General features: G+C 37.1%; 1 protein-coding gene across 2 annotated transcripts in view; it reads right to left on the bottom strand.

The window, feature by feature from the left end:
- RIMBP2 (RIMS binding protein 2) overlaps window positions 1-17,050 on the bottom strand; it is a 116,771-nt gene that overhangs the window by 22,048 nt on the left and 77,673 nt on the right. For both annotated transcript variants that reach the window (XM_085238704.1, XM_085238703.1), the window contains 9 exons: window positions 14,213-14,417; window positions 11,185-11,336; window positions 9,581-9,657; window positions 8,984-9,093; window positions 7,754-8,563; window positions 4,765-4,916; window positions 3,962-4,429; window positions 3,345-3,494; window positions 1,179-1,337 (listed from right to left, as the gene is read on the bottom strand). In XM_085238704.1, coding sequence (XP_085094830.1) covers window positions 1,179-1,337; window positions 3,345-3,494; window positions 3,962-4,429; window positions 4,765-4,916; window positions 7,754-8,563; window positions 8,984-9,093; window positions 9,581-9,657; window positions 11,185-11,336; window positions 14,213-14,417 — 2,283 coding nt within the window. The remainder of the gene's footprint in view (window positions 1-1,178; window positions 1,338-3,344; window positions 3,495-3,961; window positions 4,430-4,764; window positions 4,917-7,753; window positions 8,564-8,983; window positions 9,094-9,580; window positions 9,658-11,184; window positions 11,337-14,212; window positions 14,418-17,050) is intronic.

Raw genomic sequence — 17,050 nt, 5'->3', positions numbered from 1 at the left:
GAGTCCTTCCCCAGGAAGTACTCACACACTGACTTTGCTTCTGCAGATTAAGCACCATACCTTCCACATACACTACAACATGAACAGAGGTATGCCAGCAGAATTCAAAATGTCTAAAATGATTTATTACACCAATTAAGGGTCTGGTTAGATATCAAAATTAGCAATACTATCATAAAACTAAGGAATAGGTATAATTTCTGACTGAATAACAAGAACAGTCTAAGGACAATTTACTTTTTCTCTAGAGGAAAGGGTCAGAAGCAGCATGCAGAAGGATTTCAGATTCAACCTTTACGATAGCAGAAAAATTGAAACACCCATCAGTTTTGTTTTGAAAAAGTACCCCTCTCATTCCAGATAGTGTCAGAATAAAAGGGCTGAATTTACAGCATACACAGGCAGTTACGATGGTCACAATTCTTTTATATGTGTGAAAATAGCACTGTTTTTTAGTTAAATAACACAATACTAGAAGAAAAATCCACCTGTGGTTTTCCTTATCATTCAGGTTATCCAGCTTGCTAAGAGAAGAATTTAGCGTAATTGATATACACACAAAAAGCAAATCGAGTTTACACAAACAAACATACTATGGGAAATATTGATCATATTCGGTAAGTTCAGTGTTCTGCATATACTCTAATTGTTGTCCTTCATGATTAATATTCTTATATAGTGTTAAAACACAATTTCTGACAGTTATTTCCTGTTGTCTGGTGATTCCTTAATTACCCCAAATCTCCTTCTCTCAAGTGTGCTTTAAAGTCAGAGAAAGAGATGGCACTGGCACTGAAAATAGGAAAAAACACATCTGATATGAAAAGCCTAAATTGTTCTAGGTGGATTTTTTTTTCCCCTCTAGGTATGCAAGTTTATGTAATCAAGTCATTGTTTGAGTAGTACTTGCACTATATTGTCATATAAACAAGGAAAAAGATCCCAGATACAGAGCAAAACCTGTAAACAATTACATATAGAAAAGCAGTCAACTAGCCAAAAGAGTAGATATCCAAAAATGGAGGGGGAAAAAAAGAAAAAAGAAGAAACAAGTTCTAGGTCTACACGGCACTGTTATTTTTAATCATCTTCAAAATCCATAACTGACTGAAAAAATGCTTTGAAGGAAGAATAAAAACATGGAGGCACTCTTAAGGTTTCCCTGCAGTCACACTTACCTTAAGTGCATTGTGTGAAGTCAAACTGACTCGTCGTCTTCCTCCATCCTCCAGCTGCATTTCAGAGTACAGCTCTTCCTCGTCTTCCTCCATAATATCAGACAAATCAGAACCTCTGCTGCTCTCTGTATGGTAGTCTTCGCCGTGGCAATAGTGAGGCTAATCAGCAGAGTGAGAAAGAAAAGTCTTTAATGACTGAAATTGAAATTCCTTGTGCACCACCTATGAGGACCAGAAGTATTTCCTTGGTTTGAACGTCACAGTAATACTACATATAAATGACATCATGCAGGTTGCTCTTTTGTTTTAGTGAATAAAACTTTTTTTCCATTTATGCTCCCATTTAATTCAAGAAATCCAGTCTCAAATCCATAGGTGATCCAAAAAGATGCATTCAGAGCATCAAATCTAGCTTTAGTCTTGATCAAATTTCTATAAAGAGGTCCTTCATGCATCAGTAGACTTGCTGACCAAATTGTAAAAGCCCTAGGATAATTCACATATCATCTGTTCTTCACAGCTGCTTGTTACATCACATAATGATTTAAAAGTGATCAGCACTTAATTATTGCAGCACGTTACCATCACTGTATAATATAGCTAGCTGATGGAATTTGAAGCTTTCATTCTGTTAAACATTGTAGGAATGGACTGGCTAGAGTTGTAATGGTCTTTTATAACTAGTTTGAATATTTTAGGTTCCAATTAGGTGGAAGATAAAGAGGAAAAAATATGTCTTAGTAAATTGCTTACTAAACTGTTAAGTAGGTGTGGCCTTGGTTTTACAAGATATAATCTAACTGCTGTTCCTCAGAGTATATTTTTAGTCTTTTAAAGAGACGAGGAATTCTTTCAGCCTCACACACACACAAAATTCTAATTATATCTGAGAAGGCTTGAAGCCAGATAGATTTCAAACCTGGCCTCGAGGACACAACTAGTAGATAGCAAAGCTTAATCTCTTTAGGCTTCAAAGAATATAAATCTAAGGGTTCCCTGACTTTAAATGTTCATACCCAAGCTGTCTGGTTTTTAGAGCTCAGTAAAGCAGACACATTCCAAATAATCTTGGGATGATCTAAGGTATTAAGTCCCCTTGCAGCAACTTAGTATGCTTACAGTAGATATACCCAAATTTGTTTAATTTGGTCAAATACAAACATATATATATTTGTTAACAGAAAAAACCCTAAGTCTATCTTAGTCCCTCTACAAACACTATACACAGTTTATACTGAGCCTTCTTGGTGAGATCACTAGTCCTGATAAAATATCTTGGTCTCTTTGCATCCAGAACCATTTTAATTGTATACATATGTAAAGATGCATCTCACTCATGAGCACATTTTGTAAGCATAGCATGATTGGATATATTAAAAAAAAATGGAAACAATTCTGTAAAGATGACACTAAATGAAATCCTCAAGCCCCAGATTTGGAACACCTGAGATTTGGAGCAATGTTTATACGTATATGAATGATTGAGCTTCCGTGATGAGCTGAACCAAAACTCCAGAAGGTTTTAGAACTGGTACAAAAAGGAGGAAAGCCACTGCTCGGAGCCTTCAACAAGAAGCTAACAAGATTCTTCAACCATCCCAAGGCATAAGAAAGCATCTAGCTAGGATTTACAACTCCCTTGAAAGAAATTTATGAAATCACTTCATGTTTGTTTTGAGTTGAATCAAACTAAAAGCTGTACAGATGTGGAAAGTTCTTTTGCTACATCTTTCTATTCCTCACAGCATCCTTCCCTAAGTATATATGATTTTCTGCTAATTAGCATTACAGGTTATGGCTTTTAAGGAGTAAAAAATCCTTTCCTCTTTCCATTTTTTCCCCCCACAGCATTGCAGCATTCTTTCATACACAATAATAATGCACAATACAGAAAAAGAACCCAAATGTGACTTTTTTTTTTTTTTTTTTTAATTTCCAGTACTTAAGACAGCTGCGTAGTGTAACAGTGTGCAGATACATGGTACCAAGCAGTCAGCTCTCATCAGAAAGTCTAATGCAGCAGCAACAGGACATTAATCTGTTGCCACACAATTATACCAGTATGGTTACAATAATTAGTTGCCCCTAAGATCATGCTGAGCTTCACAAAATAACTTGTTTTATATTAAATAACTGCCACAATAAAAAAAAGACCAGCCTACTTACTTGCTTTCCAAGTTCTGATCCTTTCAAGAAATCATCAACTGAAGCCCCCCTCCTTTTGACATTAGGAGAATCATATCCATCTTCCTCATCATCTGAGTTAGCGTACTGTGCTGCATTGCTCCTTTCACTAAAAACACTCCTCCTCTCCATCTATCAAACCAACAAAAAATGGAAAATTGTAAAGATGACTTGATCTTGCAACCAATGGAGAAATGGCTAAATAAGACATAAAAACCCAAGAGCACAACGCTTTAATATACTCATGGTTTAAAGCAATGTTAGTTTTCCTGACTAACCGTTTAGGCAAGGCTTCCTCCCTATTCACCCCCAACCCCTTCCAGAATTATTTTTTGGAAAGATTTCTACTGCAGTTATGAAGCTTCTACCGTTGGTCAAAGGTTGATCAATGCTTTGTATGGTTAAAGGCATATTTCCTGAAGATACAACAGAATTTTAGTATACAGCTTCTTCTCAAAACAGTGATCTTCAGGTCTGGGAATTTATTAGATGCTCAGTAAGGTATATACTACAAAAAAAAAAAAGAAGTATAGTTGATGGAAAGTTCTACAATGAATAAAGCAAGCCCTAAAAGCTGCAAGAAAAAAGTTGGTCTTTACCCTATTGCTCTCTGCAACTCGCTGCGCAGCTTCTCTTGCCATGGCTTTTGCAACAGTATTTGGGACAGGTGTGCCTTGAGGTTGAGGGAGTATTCGGTTAGGCGATGGAGATCTTCTCCCCTGAAGCGAGCTGTGAAAGTTAGGGACAGGTGGCTCAAGTGTGTGCCCATGAACAGGGGATGCTGAACGAGTCTGCTCCCATGACTCATCTATTTTTAAATGTGGACCTAAATGTTCTTCTTTGGTTTCTGGGGCTCCGGCACTTGCTAATGGCTTAGATTTGGGAGCAGTTCTGGGGTGAGGGGATGGAGGCACCAGTAGGTCAGATGGAATGGCAGCAACAGAAGAGTCCACTGATTCCCCTTGTGCAGAGAGTGTTCGAACAGTAACTTCCTTTGCTTCAAGGTTTCTTAGTCTTATTAGCTCCACCAACGTGTTCTCTGCTGTTGGAAAGATCACCTCTGCCACCTGTGTACACAAATAAGCAACATACTAGCAGGAAGATACATTACCCTCCCTTCAACCACACCGATGAAGAGCCTTCAATGTTTTAACATGGAGTGAAAGTTAGGGCACCACAACAATTAGCACCAGTCATCTTAATTCTTTCCAACTCATCTGTCCAGAAGCTGAAATGCGTACAGAAAGGGAGCTAATGATCAAATAGCACAAACAAAAGAACAAGTACTGCTAAAAAACAAGAGCCTAGCACGCACTGAAGTGCCATCACACATTTATTGCCACCTTTGCCTGCCAGCAGAAATTCACCTAACGCAGATGGTACCTGTAATGCTGGGACTCACCCGTTGACCTTTCGCATAAACACCGTAGCCTGTGACATTGGCACCGTGGGAGGTCCCTGTTGCTGTCAGGGCTGGTGGCTTCCAGGACACCTGTATGGTTGCTTGGGTGGACCCGGCCCGGACAGTAACATCTTGAGGTGGAGCTGGAGGACCTAAGACATGCAAGACTGGTCATCATTGAGTCTTAGACTGGAGTCCGTAGATCAGTTTGAGAGTTGGAAACTACAGCCCTCCAAGCACTTATTTTTTTCAAGAAGACAAAGTATCATTATTGAGTTACAGTGTAAAAAACAGAAGCATACACTCAACATGAACTGATCCTGGGCCTTACAGCCATTAGCTAAGTTCTATTTACAACATAGTTTGCAATTGCATTGCACTTTGCTCGGGACCAATTTTTATCCCACCAGGCTGCATAACAACTGCTACTTTGAACAAAAATGCTAATAGACAAACGTGAGGGAAAAGGCACCCAGAATGACACTGTTAATGAAAAATGGCTGCAAGTGACAGCAAGTGACTTTTTGGTATGTATGTTTGCACTGAATGCATGTGGCATTCACAGAAATGACTTTGGAATTCTGCCTCATGACCATCAGTGGCTCCAAGTCAAGATCCACAGGTCAGAAGCACACTGACACTAAGGTGCACTGGATGCAGGGCAGAACTGGAAGCTTTTCAATCAGCAGCATGTTGGTGTAAAGACAACTGGATTCAACATCTTCTATACCTGCGCTGAAGAAAAATATATATCTACTAACCTTTTAAGGCATTTAGCATACATTAGAGAAATAGTACACCAAGTACATCCTTAATTAAAAGACATTATCAACCTACTATAAATAGCTCTATTTTGGACAGGAACCAAAGTAAAACATCGTAGTTTATCAGTTCATGAATATTTCAGGCATCCTGTTCCGTTATTTAACAATCAAACATTGGGAAGTGCTTCATGACAAAACATTTCCCAAGCAGGTTTCAGCTGCAGCCATGGCTGGGTAATAGCTGGGAGAACACAAACCTTAGCAGCTGAGAGTTTGCTTTTTCCAGTGAACAAAGTGAAGAAAGCACCTCCAATTTCTGTTCATCTACTGAGATAGAAAGTTACAAATATTCTGTGTGCATTCACTGCTGCCAAACAGATCATCATACAAGTGTAAATCTCAAACAAGCCTCATCCTCCAGATACACTGGCAAACCATCAGTGCATTTCAGTGGTTTGTTATCACTGCGTTTCATCCTTCAGTAGAGATGAAAATCCTTTAGCAAAGATGGAAATAAAATTCTGGTCATGTTCAGGACACCATAGGCAGAACATGAAATTTTTCCCTATAACATCCATTGCACCTAGTGTATTTTTAACTAGTAAGACCAAAGCAGTAAAACTAATCTAACCCACTTTTTTCCCAAAATAAGATTTTGATTTAGGAGTCAGTTTCATCTTCCCTATTTTGCTGACAGCCTGTATTATCAATTCAGCATAATTCTTCAGATTACAGGAAGAAGGCAACTGATCTATTCCAGTATCTTGTCTCTGTCAGTGGCATTTATCTGCTTTTGCAGGAGATGACACCTTTCTTCCATTCTCTCAAACAAACAATCCCCAGAGAGTTTATTTCTACCTCTGTAGCCTGTAGCAGAGATTGGTTTAATAAAATGCAATGCATCTCAACAGAGAACATGTCATTATTGTTTTAGTGTGCTTCAGCAACTAGAGGGAGTTAAAGACTCTTAAGAGTTTGGCCTGAAAAAGTCTCACTCAAAACGCACTTCCCAAATAACAAAGAAGTCAAACAAATTTAATTCACAGTATGGGCAACATCTCCCAGCTACAAAGTTTAAAATGCTCTCCTCCTAGTAAATACTGCAATAGTATCATCACTTATCCCACTGGAATGACTGAAAACAAAACAGTAAACACCCAAATTGAGGGTATTTTTACTAAACCTATAAATCAACAAGAACAAAAGCAGCAGACATACAAGCTTAATTCCTTCTCTCAATTCAACCAACTGTCCTGCATGTGTCCTTACGTGTCACACAACCCAAGGAAAAGACCAGAAAAAATTTCTGTTCCCTTGCTGGAATTGAATCCCAGCAGGGAGTCAATCAACACACTGCACAGTAGATGTCATTGGAATTTCACTTGCCAGGAGTCACTTGTGCTTGACTGTCTCTGCTTCAGAGGCATTCAGTGCTCTAAAAGTATGAATATAAAGTAAATCTCCTAATTGTCTTTGATTAGACGAATCTATAAGAAGAGATGTTCATATTTTTTAGGTATTACCATACATCCCAAAATCATGACATTACCCTTTCAATGTAGTACACTATTTCAGCTCTAGTCTCCAACATTACATCACAGTTCACTGGGAGACGACTCATAATTTATCTACATCTCTAATGTAAAAGCAAGGTGGGAAAAAAAGGCCCTGACTTTCCAAAACACGACCGATTTATTACCTCCACAAATTCAAATTGTACCTGTGATTACAACCACACAACCAAAACTCATCTGTACCACCCCTAAATCACTGTGATCCTCTAAGCTGTCTATACTGCTTTCTATTCCAGGAAAGAAATGGGTCATCTCCATAAAAAGTGCATTTGGATACACAAACAACATGCTAGAATAATAATTGTTTCTTTCCAGAGCTGTCCATACGAATGAAAATAAATTGCCACTAGAACTACTATAACTAGACTAATTCAAAACAAGTCCAGATTATTCTGATAAAACACATTCTAGCATGTGATGATGTTCTGCATGTCTTTCTCTAGCTTATTTCCCCAAAATGTTTCCAGGAATAAGAAGGGGAGTAATGCAGGAGAGAAATGAGTCATAGGTACCATTAAGCAATCTAATAGTCCACAGCCTGTTCATGAAAGCGACACTGATTACAGCATAAAGCAAAGGGTAGGCTAATTTATCTGGAATTTTTACAGAAACATAACTGGAGAGTTTGGGATAGGGAGAAAGATACCAAACCTGCTGGCAACGTAGAAAATTCCACAAAGGCTTCTTTTTTTTCTCGTTGTTCTAGGGGAAGCTGCCAGGGCATCTGATGGGGCTTTGCCACGACTTTCACCTTGTAGGCCATATTGGGTTTCAAATTAAAAAAGTGGTACTTGTAGCTAGCAGCTTTGACAATGTCAAACTCTTCTTCATTAAGAAAAATGACATGACTGTAATTACTATTCGTAGGGAGCCAGGACAGCTCAGCAGAAATCTGGGTTATGTTGTCCACCTTAAGATTAGAGGGGGCTACAACGACGTCCTTCCCAACTAACAAAGTGCACTGCAGTTCATCTGAGTTACCCTTATTTGTAATGCTCTGAATTGAGATTCGGTATGTACAAGTAGAAATGTTAAGCTTTTCTATAAGAGCTTTCGTTCTGCTTCCCAAGGCTATGTTCATCCGTACTTCTTTGTCAACCAGAACATTATAGCTGTTAATGGTTCCCCATCCGGGTGGCACTACTGGTGGCTCCCAGCCCACAATGACACTTTTGGCTAGTTGTTTAATAAGGGTGATTTTTCTAGGATAAGGCACAATGTCTTCTCCAATTTCATCAATGTTCACATCCAGAGTCCCTGCACCGTTGCTGATTACGCTAGAGTCTATGTGACTTGGTGGACTTATCTCCAGGATATCTCCTTCCAAAGTAGAACCCGAATGGTTGATGAAATTCTGATCTTGTTCACTGCTTAATGTGCTCGATAAACGGGTCTCATTGTCTTGAACAAAATCCACAAAATTCGAAGGGACTAGTCCTCTCTGCCCATCTAGAAGCTCCCCTGGTGAGAAAGAAAAAAAAGAAAAACGTCACTGAAGTCCTTGAGGAGCATACCCCTTGCATGTTAATGTCCTGTGGTAAGTGGATAAGATAGAGGTGAAAACTGTACATAAGCAGCATCTAGAGTTTGACAAAGTAAAAATTTAGTGTAGCAAAAACCCAGAACTGCCAGTAAGTTTTCATGCCACCTTAAATCTACCATGCAGGAAAAGTTGGCAATATATAATGTCTTATAGTTAGCTAAGCCTGCAAAGAGCGGCTTTGTTGGTACAGAAACTCTGTTAATTAACATAGTGATGATAGGGCTAATTTTAGCAACTGATTTGATAGTAGATGAAGGAGAGCACAGGGAGTGTGTTTGACAGTTGAACTGATTTAAATCTGCATCAATTAGCATGAATACACAGATTCAAAAACCTACCTTCATAAAAGCCATCTTCATCCATATCTCCATAGACGTAAAGGTACTTTCCTGCTGTAAGAGGGAGCTCTGCTTCTGGATTTTCATTTGGTCCATCAAAAGGGTTGTAGCTGCAAAGAAGTGCAGATGAAAATGACGCATGTATACTTACAACCCCCACATAACTGGATAGTGTACAGTTCTAAGGGTACCTTAGATTGTAATTCAGTCTTTTTTTTTTCTTTTTTTTTTTTTTTAATATATAACCCTGGCCTAAGTTTCCATTCTGAAAAGTGAATTAAGGAGATATCACTCGGGAGGTCTCTTCCAGTCCTTATCTTCTCCCTTTTCTATAAGACAGTCTTCTACAGTGAGCTCCAGCTAAACAAAGATACTTGTAGACAGAACTTGTTATAAAGTGTTTAAGCATATACTCATCCCAGAGCGTGAATAGCTGCAGCCTGTTACTTAACTACTCAAAGAGTGCTCAAAGAAAGCAGGCACATAGACTGTAGATCCACCTGCCAAAAGTTCACTGCTAAAAATGTTCTTGGGTTGTTCTTGCACTTGGGTTTTGACCAGGAACAAGAACTGGCTCCAGCTAATGATGTTTGTTACCTATAACGTGCAATACAAAGATGGACTTTCCCAGAATATCTCTGCTTCGAGGTATTGGAATTCTGATCATTATCCATCTGTAAAAGAAAAAAAAAAGACAAAAAGATTTCTAAAAGTTCCATGTATCATTCTCCCGACAGATGAAAAAAATCAAAGTAAACGTAATTAAGAAAAAAAAAAAATTTGATATGAATCAAAATCAGTCAATTTTATTTAGAAAAATTTAGAATAGAAAGTAATTGTAAGTCAAATTCCAGCACGGTAAAGAAATTGAACTATTTCTTGGTATATCCTAAAGATTCAGATAAGATCAGAGTCTAGACATTAATTTTCCTCAAAAGCTTGCAGAACTGACCCAAATATAGACTGGTTCTTTATCATTTAGTAAGTAAAAAAGATAGTGAGGGATGTACTTCACTTATTTTATGCTTTACTTTGAACTCTTTCAGGAAAAATTAACTTTTCCTATAAGATCTGGAGGACTTTCATTAAGGTAAAGATACTAGGATTAACATTAGAATCAAACAGGTAAATCGTCCATAACTGGATTATCATTTTACAGTCTGGACACAGTGAATATTGAAATACAACTTTCTGGCCTAAATGTGTCCCTGCTTGGTTGCCAGTATGGACCAAAAGAGTCCCAGAATACTGAAGCAAGTTACTTTTCTTCTGAATTAACTCTTAAGAGATGGGTTAGCTTGCTAGGCAAGCACAGTACACACCATCCTGCCAACGCACCACTTTCAGTGGACAACAACAGCTATCAAGTATTCTCCCCCATGTCGCCTTGGAGATGCAGGCAACTTTTGAAGGGCTATTGTCCTGATGTCTGAAAGCTCATAACTTATCCAATGCTTATTCTAGAAGATTGTTACTAAGAACAGAGAAGTTGCAGAGAGAATTTCACAGAATATCTTTTTTTTTTTATAGTATTATATAAGACTTTACAGCAGTGTCCCACTATTAGATTTTATTTTCTTAAAAGACTATTTCCTCATGATTTTATTCATACACATGAATACGCTTCCTCCCATGCCTGATACCTATAAAAAAAATGGAACTTAATTTCTGTTTGCTTGCATAATATAAGTATGCATCACATAATTACACTCAAGAAGGCACACAGTGAGCAACACTGCAAAAGAGGTCTTGACATTCCCAGTGAGATAACTCAAAAATAATAGAAAAATGGAATTAAACCTGACATGCACCTTTTCTGTTTCTTGTTGTTAATTCTGCTTCCCTAAATCTCATTGTTAATCTACCTTTTCTGGTTTGACTAATATGGGCTGCTTTTTTTTTTTTTTTTTTTTTCTTTATTTTTTTTTCAGCCTATTCAAAAAGCAGTTAATTCTCCCACATTTCATCTTGGTAGGGACACATGTATTTAACTGTGGATAAGTCTTAGAATCCATGGAATTCTAAGACTCTGAAAGTCTCGTGAAATTCCCACTGCTCACAATCACAGTTTGTCCCAGAAAATACGAATTTTCATGTCTTTTCTTTTTAAAAGTCGGTGGGTGATCTTGCATCAGTCTCTGAAGAAGAGAGATCCTGGCCCCATACCATATATTTCCAGCAACAAATTCAAGAAGACTCACGTCTGAATCAAATCTGCATCTTGGGGTACCAGATCTTGACTTTGACAGGAATGTAGGTTTGACAGACAACTGTTCTGGTTTGTCTCCAGATATTTGAAGGGGACGAATAAACTCCGAAATTACACAGCGACTTCCAGAAGGACTTTCATGACCTGGCATGTACAAAACTGAATAAATGATTGCTTTCAAAAGAAACACTGGTAAATAATAACAAGGAGGATTTTTTTTTTTTTTCTGTATTTTAGAAATCACTATTAAAAAAAAATCTTCCCCTTTGTTTTTGCATTCAGAATAAAACTAACAGTTAGAAAGAAAAAATGCAAGAAATCAGTTCTTAAGAAAGCACAGCAGTTTCTGGAAATGTATCTTCTTCCTTCAAATATCAAATAATGTAAAAAAAAACCAAACCAACCAAATTTCTTGTGTGTAAAATCTTGTAAAATCCACAGACCATCAAGTAGCCATTATTTTGTCATGACTGGCAGATATCTGTCAAGGAAATCTGAACATCCTTTCAAGGAAAGAGGCAAGGAAGAGCTCCAGACTTAATTTAAATTACTCAGAGAGAACTGAAGCTGACCATCCTCGCAGTACAATTAGACATGCCATTTTATTTATGGGACCGCTGGTTCATTATGGACTACCTAAATGATCTAGAAAGGCCATTTAAATGCACCTTTTATCTGATGAATAATAAATCTTGAAGTTTTTTCTATTGGATTGTGACAATAATATATGTTTAGAGTGAATCTTTAATGTTCTAATCTATTCTGGCTAGGTTATTCCATTTCCTGATACATTAAAAACATCACCAATTAAGGCAAAGCAGCTGGTCATAGACTGATCTCATTTCCATCATTTGCTTTGCTTTGAAAGCTGTCCTTGTGTTTCCCCATGTGTTCTTTTCTTCCTCACACATAATACAAATAATTATTCTTCTTGTTTGAAGAACTTGCTGCAGCACTACCATCATTATTTCAGAATAGTTGATTTTGAGAATTAGACATCCTGCCCATTTCTTTAAACACCATTTTATTGTTATCACTGCATTTATACTGAGAATGAATATCATCCAAAGATTTCTGACATTTATACTCCAGTGCTGCAAGGCCTGAGCTTTAAGAATAAAACTCAGTAGGCTAAAATCCACAGATTAAGGCTCTAAAATGTCTTCAGTACAGATCTACTTGTATTTTTTGTGTTTCCAGTCAAGGGCTTTTTGCAGGATTTTTGTTTGGTTTGTTTTGAAGATTTTATGAAAAAGCTATTTCTATTAGTACTTGAGAATAAATACTAAGTAGCATGGAAAGGCTGGCTCAAGACCTCAGAAACTTCTGTTGATTTTTATGTGAGGTCTAGGGCCTATTTACATGAACTCCAAAGGTACAGACCAGACTTCATGAGTTGTTAAAAGGACATTTGCATACCTGATTACCTTAACTTTAAAATATTTACTGGTTTGAAAATCCTATCTCTGGAGACATCAACAGCTAATCCTCTTGTTACTAAGGAAATTTCTACTAAATTCTTACAGCCATCAGATGCTGTCTTTTAAATTCCCTATTTAATGCACTTTAATATCCACGTGGCTAAGATTCGCAGCTCCAGAAAAGCCTACACTCATACGTACCACAGCAGTCAGTTTACTAACAGCTAAAATTTTGTATTTCAAAATCTAAGCTATACAAAGTACTAAGTTATTGAAGCGAAATGACAGAAGGATGTCACCTTGGTTCCTTTTGAGTTGGTTTCACACTGAGCGCAGCACCCTTCACCAAAAATAAGCACTCATCTATAGTGGTAGGGAAATTATTTGTGATTTCTAGACCCTAAGCTTCAGAATTTTCCTAGAAGCTTAGGAAGAAAAAATAATACTAATAAGCAAAGGCTATTTTGAATGTCCAGTTCCTCTTTGTATCTTTTCTAAAACAGTTTTGGGGGGATTTGTAAGCTATAAGAATTACCTGGCAATAGGAAAGCATTTCTTTGTATAAATAGTAGTAAAAAATCATCTATCATGGATGATATTGAGCTAACTTTCAATTGTTTTTGAGTAGATTTCTCAGCCTCAACAACAACATTAGGTTGTTGCACAGAGCCCAATTTACATGCCAGTTCCCTTCAGGAGTCCTAAGGTGACTTCTTGCCTTGAAGTTTCTTATGAATAATGAATAGTTAACAAAGATGTGTAGTCAGGAGGAGTAGTTGCCTCTGGCAACAGGCAATGATGGCTTAGCAAGAATTCAAAACAGATCTGGGCAAACCACACTCCATTGAGCATTCCTCACAATATATGCTTAAGAACACCAATACAGATTTATTTTTTTGATTTTACATTCTCCAATTCTTCTAAAATTCACACCAACAATATTTTTGTGTAACTTCTTGATTTCTGAGATACCTAGCAGCTAAGTGTTCAGCCAATTTAAGCATGGTAAAAAATTTAAACATATTTGTATGGTTTAATTAAGTAACTACAGATAACTAAACCAAACAACTAAACAAAATACATTTTTATGTTTGTCAAAATGTTCCATTCAGTTTTCCCATTTACTGCCCACTCCTATCTACAAATTTCTTTTTATGCAATGGCTAACACAGTACAGGAGTCTCCATTCTTTCTTTCTCCATGAATAATTAAACAAGATTATATATACATACAAGATAATTAAACAGACCAACCCTTGCCCCAAAACTGGAAAGGTTTTCTAAACCATTTATATGGTGTTCTGCTTCCAAAAGAAGTAAATACTTCCATAAGAAATATATCATTTTAACACTGAACAGGTTTTTCACCATGACTCCTAAGAATGATTAGAGATAATTTTGCTCCAAGCAGTACTTGAATAAAACTAGAGCAATCTCAGTAAAGGTATAAGAAATACTCTGAAATTGAAACAAGTCACAAAACAGGATTAGGACCAAATTCTATCTTCCATTTGTATAATCAAACTCTATTTACATAATTGAATGGCATCTGAGAGCCTGCAGGGCAGAACAGACCCGCAAATAAAATGCTTGTCCTTACCTTTGCCTAAAGAAGTGGCTATTCCATTCATTAACTGGGATAAAGATTTACTGGGAGAACCAGAGATATCTGAGGATGTCAGTGAGTTACTGCTGAGGAGATCAATCTTCCCTGCTTGCTGCCGGAACTTCTCTAACTCCCTGGACAAGAGGTTGAATTGTTCACTTTGTGTCCGGCATTTTTCCTCTAGCTCTCGGACCTTGGCCTGCACAAGCACGACAAAATACAGATATTTAACTGAGATCAGAGCAAGCTGTAATAGGGGCCAATTTTTGTTAAGTACCAGGAATCCAGGATAGGCAAACTACTTGAGATAAATGCACCCACTGTTTGTTTGGCTTTTTTTTCATCTCCATTTTCTTTTATACCCCTAAGTTCTCACATTTTGAAGAAAACCTTTTAGTAGCTCTGCAATATTGGGATAAATACTTAACTCCCAATTTCCAAAGTGGAAATTCCTCATTATATTTTTTTGGCAGTGCCAAGAACACCTTCAGACAGAATCTATAGCTTTGTGACTTTTGTTTCCTTTTCCAATATTTTTAAAATCTTTGGTATTTCTCTGAGGTTTGCCCATCCTCACTAATAAGTTGAATCATCCTGTATTACTAAATAAACATTTATATGTTAAAAACCAACAAGAACAGCAAAAAACAGTGTTTCATGCAGAATGTAGGATTGGCTGAATTCCCTTTCAAAAATACCGTTCCTTATGGTACGTGCCAAACCACACAGAAGTAATCCAGACACCAATCAAGAGGAGATTGTTTGCAAGCTTGTGAGAAGTACAAAAATATCATTGTGGGCAAACACTTCTGTTTTAATTTTGAGGCATCAGGAAGTAACAAAGCATAATCAAGCATAAGTTTCTGTGCTGACTTGTGAAATCTGCCTACATACAGTCTAAGAAATCTTGACATGGAAAAAATGGATGGGATAAGTGAAAGGGATGATTCCTGGGCTGAGGGGAACAATAAAGGACATGGGAATTCAGGATTTCCTCTACTACTTTAATTCTAAGAAAATGTAAGATTGGCAAAGAGACTAAAACAAAAAGATACCTTTTATTTCACCCAAAGCTGTAGAATTACTGCATCAACTGAATTAAGAATATATTAAAGTTTTTAATAGAGAGCACTTAAATTCCAATCTGTGCCTATAAGCAGCTTGCATGCACTATCAAGCATTCCTGAAGAGCTAAAACTCTCAGTGAGATTGTTCAGACAGATAAGAAAGACTATATTAATTAATACCTGTTGAGAAAACTAAAGAATGAGCAAAATTCTTGAGAATGTCATTTATGAGATCATTTTCTTATAGGGGAAAACATTTGGCCTGTACTCTGGAAATATGCCAGAGAAAAGACTGATGTTCGAGACACAGGAAGCACTCGTGTCTCATGTGCTATGACCCAAACACTGCAAGCAGACACAGTTCAACAGAGGCAGTAATAGGCTCCTTTTGTGGAAAGTAGATGCATTATATCCTAATCTTGTGCTTCATGATGAACAAATATCACATTCCTTCATTAAAATCCCCTTTATTGCATATGCCTCGTTAAGCAGCTGTGCTAACAAAGGAGGGCTGGATATTGATAAGATCCATTCAACTGTACTAAAAGTTTCTCATTCTTGAAAGAAGAAGATTTTCTCAGCTCATATGAAAAAATTGCATGTACTACATAGGAATAAAACTACATACATTACATAACACCAATACAAGGGTCTTAAAACAACTAAAGATAAACAAAATGTTCCCTACAGTCCTTGAAAAAAACACAAAAGCCCAAATTTCTCACTGAAGATTGTGCTTTGGCTTGTTCGTTTTTTTGTAATAAATAGATTTTTACAGCTACAATGACTTGTGAAGATGCCATTTCTTTGAACTGATAAAAACACAATTTAATTCTGTTAAAAAAGGTCTCAGTGTATCTATCTGATCATGAAACATAATAATACTATAGAGAGATACTGTGGGAGTTTTACACAAATATTAAGTACTTTGTTTGATTTTATATTTTCACTGCGGTTTCCAGCAACCGAAATGTGAGCCTTTGCTACTTGTCACTTTGCTGCATGAATAAGACATCTACAAGCAGTTTTAAAAGGACATCAAATGGACAATGCAGTAAAATGCTTTGGGTTTTCAGATCCTTCCCTTTCCAATGCAAAGTTTCCAATGGAAAAGAAAGAAACAAGCTACTCAGTTCTTTAAGATACATACTGACTCTTCCACACACAATTATGGAAACTCAAGCATACAATAAAAAATGAAAACATCACAATCCAGACCCAAACAAAATGCTAAGGCTGTCATAACAGCATATTTTTGGGAAAAAAAAAATTGTATTATTTATTATTTTAGAGATTATTTGCATCTCAGTATTTGCCTTCTCTGGCTTTTCTTTTTAATCGAAGTCGAGCCTTAGAAGCGAGCACAAAGCTGTTACAGTATAAAGTAAAATTGTCATAAGATCCACAGTAGTACTACCAGGAGACAGCCCTGTACCCACCTTTTGTTTCTTGCCTTCAGTGAGGTGCTTGGTTCATTGCTAATTAGCCTGACACACCCTCCTGTAGAAAGCCCATGTGCTTGTATGTCAGTGCAGAACTAAGCATGTGCTCACGCTCTCAGAAATCTGAATTTGTATTCTTTATCATGGCACTGCCTGTGAAGTCTATCTCAATACACAAAGTGGACCTGATCTAGCTAAACCTGAACCCACCTATACCAGTCTCTGTATGAAAAGACACACTTGACTGCAGACCATATTGAAAGTACTTCACTCAGGACTTGGGAAGTTTCTCATAAAATACACAGTGAGCTTGATATAAAATG

Source organism: Meleagris gallopavo, chromosome 17 (genome assembly GCF_905368555.1).
Source record: "Meleagris gallopavo chromosome 17, MGAL_WU_HG_1.1, whole genome shotgun sequence".
Taxonomy (NCBI): domain Eukaryota; kingdom Metazoa; phylum Chordata; class Aves; order Galliformes; family Phasianidae; genus Meleagris; species Meleagris gallopavo.
Note: the sequence above shows the minus strand (reverse complement) of the source record. Positions and strands in the feature narration are given on the sequence as shown.